This window comes from Belonocnema kinseyi, chromosome 6 (assembly GCF_010883055.1).
Source record: "Belonocnema kinseyi isolate 2016_QV_RU_SX_M_011 chromosome 6, B_treatae_v1, whole genome shotgun sequence".
Classification (NCBI taxonomy): domain Eukaryota; kingdom Metazoa; phylum Arthropoda; class Insecta; order Hymenoptera; family Cynipidae; genus Belonocnema; species Belonocnema kinseyi.
The window spans coordinates 20970973-20977830 of NC_046662.1; the positions used below are offsets into that span (position 1 = coordinate 20970973).

General features: G+C 24.2%; 1 protein-coding gene across 1 annotated transcript in view; it reads left to right on the top strand.

Moving 5' to 3' along the window:
• The first annotated feature begins 836 nt into the window (after window positions 1-836).
• LOC117175037 (signal recognition particle 54 kDa protein) overlaps window positions 837-6858 on the top strand; it is a 24039-nt gene continuing 18017 nt past the window's right edge. Inside the window, exons 1-3 of the mRNA XM_033364552.1 lie at window positions 837-1042; window positions 5941-6117; window positions 6201-6430. Coding sequence (XP_033220443.1) covers window positions 965-1042; window positions 5941-6117; window positions 6201-6430 — 485 coding nt within the window. The 5' untranslated portion in view covers window positions 837-964. The remainder of the gene's footprint in view (window positions 1043-5940; window positions 6118-6200; window positions 6431-6858) is intronic.

Sequence of the window (6858 nt, forward strand, 5' to 3'; positions counted from 1 at the left end):
AATTAAACTATATGGTACAAAATGTCTGTATATTCTTAAAAATTCATCTCTTCAGAAAAATTTTCTCCTCATTTAAAAAGTCATTGTTTTTATCACAACATTTTTCTTCTTATTTAAAAATTGAAATATTTTGTTTAAGACTCGGCTTTTTTGCTTGATAATCAATTTTTTTACTTGGAAATTTATTTTTATAGTTAAAAATTTTTGTTGTTAATAATCCGTTTTTTTGGCTGAAATTGACAGATTATAATTTTTTATTATTAAGTTGTATAAAAAAAGAAATGTTTTATTTACCCAAGCTGAATTTTCGCGAAACTTTGACTAGAACAGTTAGCGCAACCTAGCTGCTGGTAAATTTCCTATTCGGTCCATTTTTGCCCTATTTTGCTAATATTTTCGTAAAAGCAATTTTTTTCTATGAAAGTGTATTTGAAAGATATTTTTTATTTTTATGAACTATATAATAAAACAATAAAATGATAATAATTATCATTCATTACGAAGATATTATAAAAATAAAGTTTTGTCCCATGAATTTGGTTAATTGCTTTTACCTCAGCACTCAACGAAGTGAAATTACCTGTTGGTTGAAGCAAAATAAAAAACCTAACTGTTTTCGAACGCAATAAAGAAAAAAGATAAGCTGGTTCCATTTTAAGAAAGTATTTCATAAACAAAATCAGGATTCCTACTAATGTATAAATAATTTTTATTATATAAGTTTTGAAATTCAAATTAGATAATATAAACTGCTCTCCAAGCGAGTGACAGCTCAACTACAGAATGAATCCCTGATTTTACCTACTCGTTTTCAATCTACATTTTTTATGAATCAGGTTCCAGGCACACGAGTGCATGTCCAGCCATCTGGAGCAGAAGATTTGTTCAGCCAGGAAAACTTTTTTAACCCTTCAAGTGTCAAAAAATTAATTTAAACAGGGAAAGGACATACTAATCATTAAAAATGGTGTTAGCAGATTTAGGGCGTAAGATAACGTCCGCTTTGCGCTCCCTAAATAATGCAACTGTCATAAATGAAGAGGTGAGTTTGCAGTCCTTGAAATTTGAGTTTGTAAACAGATGGATTCTACAAAAAGATACTTGCCTCTCACATTCGGTTCTTGGTCTGGAATCACAAAATATTACTCGTGTTTCCCACCCTAAAAAAGGCTTTTAAATTACTGAATTTTTCACATTTATTTTTGGGATCTTAACCTCACTTTTTGGTCTTGTCAAGTTCGGCCAAGTTGTCAAGCGTTTCGAGAGCAATGAGCAAATTTTTGGGAGCAAAGAGGTCTTTTTTTGTTCTCCGTGCTTTTGTTAAAAAAATTATATTTTTTTTTGTATTTTTATGTTCGTAAACAATTGATTTTGACGATAAATGGATTTGGAACTTGTCAATTTTTGGTCTTTTTAAAATATGAACGAATTTTATGTATAAAACAAGTGAAAAAGTAGTCTCTTAAAAATGCAATGACACCGTTATTACACCCAATCGCTCAGTTGTATTGGGTTTTAAACAAAATTATCAAAACAAGTGGTGTTGTTTTTAAATTGTACAGGATATCTACTCACCTGGAAAATTCGAAATATCAGGCAGTTTTTTCGAGAACATGATTAAATTTTTGTTCATTCTCAATATAAAATTAAGCAGCAATGTTTCTTTGATTGTAAAAGTAGCCAAATTTAACTATTATATTATTGTTTGATAATTTATCTTTTTAGTTGTAAATTGGTCCTTTTCAGTAGAAAATTAATTTTTCTTACTTGAAAGTTCACATTTTTGGTTGAACTTACTTTTTTTGAGTTAAAATCTTTTTTGGTTGCAATATTAGCAAATTTAATAAATTAAAAATTAATATCTTTGGATGAAAATTTAACTTTTTTTTTAATTCGTCTTTTTGGTTTTTAAAAGATAATTTTTGTACTGATCATCTAACTATTACAGTTGAAACTTTTGTTATTTTGTTAAACATTATTATTTTTTTTATTGAAGATCATTTATTTTAATTAAAAGTTTAGCCATTCGCTTAAAATTCATCTCTTGGGTTAAACATTAACTTTTTCCACTCAGAATTTAACTACGTAATTTTTGGTTGTAAATTCAACTTTTCTAGTTGAAAATCCATGTATTTTGTTTTAAAGTGAACTTTTACCTTTAAAAATTCATCATATTAGTTTAAAATTCATCACTTCGGTTGAAACTTTGACTTTTTTATTTTTAACTGAAGATTTAACTTTCATTTTTGGTTAAAAATTAATATTTTTAGTACAAAGTCCCAATTTTGGGTACAAAACTTTTATTTTCCAGTTGAGTATTCAACCAGATTCAACTATCTGTTTAAAAATGTATGCAATTTGTTGAAAAATCATCGTTTTTGGTAGAAAACTAATCTTTTTCAAAATTTAGTTGTAAATTAAACTACTTAGTTGAAAGTTGAACTATTTTGTTAAAAATTCAGCCATTTCAGTTTAAGATTCGTTATTTAAATTTAAAATTCTATTTTTTTTTAATCTATCTTTTTTAGTTCAAACTTGCTTAAAAAACTTGCTTAAAAATTCATCTATATTATTTAAAATGCAATGTTTTTGCTTGAAAAGGTAGAAATTTAAATTAAAAAATTTTTTTTTTAATTTCAAAACAAAAATTTGAAAACTTTCAAAAAAGAAAAAAAATCTTAAGATTTCTGGGAAAATTTTGGAAGCTTCTTAAGAATTTCGAAAGGTTTCAAGAAATTAAAAAAATGTATTGAAAAACATTTTTAATGATTTCCTAAAATTTTGAAAAATAATAGAAAAGATTTTAAAGGAAAATGTTCAAATTTTCCAAGATTATTATCAAATTGTGGAAAAAAATCGAGTAACTTTGAGAGACATTTAGAAATTTTTAAAAGATTCAAAAATAATTTAAAACTTCTAAAGGTTCCAAAAAATTTAGATTTGTTTAATTTATAAAAAGAAAGAAGTTTTTTAAAAAATGTTTAAAGGATTCATGAGAAAAATTTTTCTGAAGATTCCTAGGAAAATCTTAAATTACTTCTTATTTTAAAAACTGAATTTCAAACAAATTGAAAGACATTAAAAATTATTTCCTCATATTTTCAAAAAGAATATAAAATAATTTAAAGCAACATTGTCAATTTAGCAAGATTATAATAAAATTTTAGAAAAATTTCGAGTAAGTTTAAGAGATATTTAGTAACTTCAAAAAGTTTTATAAATATCTAAAGATTCTAAACAAAATTTAGTTTCTTTTTTAGTTTGTAAAAAGAAAGAAGTTTTTTATAGAATTTTGTAAGGTTTCATGATAATAAACAAAATTCTTAAGATTCATAGGAAAATTTCAAATTACTTTTTATTTTGAAAACTGAATTTAAAGGAATTTAAAAACATTTTTCATTATTTTCTGATATTTCGAAAAAGAATATAAAAGATTTACAAGCAAAATTTTCCAATTTTTCAAGATTATTATAAAATTCTAGAAAACATTCGAGTAAGTTTAAAAGATGTTTAGAAGTTTTTGAAAGATTGAAAAATAATTTGTAAGTTTGAAAAATTCAAAAAAAATGTATTACAAAATGTAGATTTTTGAAGATTGTAAACAAAAAGTTTAGAAGTTTCTTCAGAATTTTGAAAGGTTTCAAGATCATAAAAAATTTTTTCTTTTTAATAAGTGTTGAAAGGTTCCATGATAATAAAAAAAATTCTTAAAGATTCCTAGGAAAATTTCAAATTACTTTTTCATTTTGATAACTGAATTTTAAAAGAACTTCAAAACATTTAAAATTATTTCCTGATATTTCGAAAAAGAATATAAAAGATTTTAAAGACTGAAAAATATATGCAATCTTGAAAAACTAAAGAAAGATGAATAACAAATGTAGATTTTTGAAGATTTTGAATTACACTCTTTAGGTAATTTGTTAAATTTAAATAATATGGATCTTTTGTCAAGATTTTGCCTGTTCAGGGTGGCCGTTTTAGTCAAAGAAAAAAAAATTCTCAGGTCATTTTCCATTTTTATCCCGGTCCTCAAAAATTTTTCACGGTCAATCAAATTTCAAAAATCGAACTCTGAAACGTAACAAATTTTCCGTTTGGAGTAATAAAAACTGTGCTGAATATTAAAGCACTGAAAGTGGAACTTTTGAATTTTAAAATTTAAGTTTAAAAGTTTTTAATTAAAAAATGTTGCATTCAAATGCTCAATAATTTACACGTTTAAAATGGAAGCTACCAACAATTTTCGACTAATAAGTTTTTAATTAAATGCAGTTAAACCGTCAAACAATGTTTTTAAACTTTTATAAATTAGAGTTTAAAGATTTAGATTTACTTTCAAAAATAAAAATCCTCGTTATCAAGTTTAATGTTCAAAATAGAAGAATCAATCAATTAATTGATCATTTTTAAATAAATTTCAAGCTAGAAACATTGAAAATTAAACGATTACATTTCTTTGTAAACTAAACACTTTTTAAATTAAAAGTTAAATTATTTTAATTTTAAATAGTTTGAAAATCCTTAAAATACTTCAAAATATTGCCTAAAACACTTGAAACATCTACATTATGTTTTACATTTTTTTAACATGTTTCAGAACGTCTAAATATCTTCTTAAATGGTTCGAATTTTTCTCAAATTTGTTTAAAATACTGTCAAATAAAAAAAATTTCCTAAAAATCTTCCACATTGATTTTTGATAATTTTGTAAACATTTCGAAATCTTTTAAAACATTCTCTTAAAATTAATTTTTCAAAATAAAAATTAATTTTTAATTTTCCAAGGAAATTACTTTTGAATTTTGTTGAAACTTCTAAATATCACCTTAACTTACCAGATTTTTTTCTAAGAAATATGTTTTCAGTTGATACATCAAAATTCAACAATTTGATTAACAAATTAAGTTATTTTTTAAGAGCAATTAGTTTTGGATAGTTATTTTATAATTAATTGTTTTAAATAAACATTTAGATATTTCGAAACACTAAGTAATTGTTATTTCTCTTAATTGCAATATTTTAAATTCAATGGTTTAAAAATTTTCGTTTTTAGACTGTAATTCTTGGAATATAATAAAAGCCTTTAATTATGAATATATTATTTTGAAGTTATTTTAAAACTGAAAATAGTTTATAAAGTTTTGATCATGCATTTATATTTGTTTAATTACTAAGACTTTTTAATTGAAACCGTTTATTTTTTAACGTTAAAATCTGCAAATTCTAAATTGTAAAGTGATTCCCAATCACCTTGTAAAATTAATTATTATTTGTTTTTTAAATCTTAAAGTACAGTTTAATTTAAAAAATCAATAATTCATTTATATTCACAGTTGATTAACTAAAAATGTTTTTAAAATCTTAAAATTAAAATGTACGCTTAAAAATTTAAGTTTAAAATGGAGATTTTAAAAGGTAATGATTTTCCAATTAATCTTTCTAAACTAAATGATATAATAACTTGAAAATATACAAATTCAACTAATTATTTAAAAAAAGGTTGAAATCAGCATTGGATAGATTTTTATTCTACAAATTCTGTAAAATTCCCGGTTTAACGGTCCATCGGCCACCCTGTTGTGCATATTGCAAAGTGAAATTTTTTATTGTACAATAAATATTTGTTTGAATTATATCGAGATATCGGTAATTATTTTTTTAAATTAAAAAAATACGAATAATTTTAAGACATTTAGAAGGTTTTGGAGAATGAAAAACGAAGTTTTGAAAAAATAAATGAATAATTTGAAAAGATTTCAAAAAATGTAAAAAAAAATGTTGATGCCCAAATAATTGAAGCAATTGTAATCTAATTATATTCTTACTTGACACTATTATTCACAAAAATATTTTTGTTGTTTAAATATAACTGAGAATTTGGTGGGTGAAAATTAGTAGACACCTTGATTATATCATTTTCAATTTGTCATTTCCTAGGTCTTAAATTCTATGCTAAAAGAAATATGCGCGGCATTACTCGAAGCTGATGTGAATATTAAGTTGGTGAAGAAATTGCGAGAAAATGTTCGACAAGTCATCGATTTTGACGACATGGCAGGAGGTCTCAATAAAAGACGAATGATCCAGAGTGCCGTCTTTAAAGAACTCGTTAAAGTAATATCTTCAAAATTAAAAATTCTAAAATACTATTCTATTTCTTAATCAAGAATAATTATTAAAATATTTATTTATTCTAGTTGATTGATCCTGGAGTAAAAGCATATCAGCCTGTAAAAGGTCGGGCAAATGTAATCATGTTTGTAGGATTGCAAGGTTCTGGTAAAACAACTTCCTGTACAAAACTAGCCTATCACTACCTCAAGAAAAATTGGAAGGCCTGTTTAGTTTGTGCTGATACATTCCGTGCCGGAGCCTATGATCAAATTAAGCAGAACGCCACGAAAGCTAGAATACCATTCTATGGAAGGTATTAATTATTACACTTTACGTTGAGAATTCATATTTATTGATGGAAAATTAAACTGATTGATTGAAAGTCGAACTACTTTGTCTAAAATACATTTTTGTCGTTGTTGATGTTTCATCTCTGATTGAAAAGTTAAGGATTTTGTTTAAAATTTGTATTTTTTATAAAAGTAAATCCTTTTTGGCTAAAGAGTCATCTTTTGAGTTAAAAATTCAACAGTTTGATTGAAAATTCAACTGTTTTTTTGAAAATTCGTCAATTTGCTTGAAAGTTGAATAATTTGGTTGACTTTTTGCCTCTCTTGACTGAAAAATCGTTTATGATTAAAAAAAATGCACTCTTTTGTTAAAAAATCGTCTTTCTGATTTGAATATTTATCTTGGTTGAACATGAATTACATAATTTGAAAAAAATTTATTTTTGTTTAT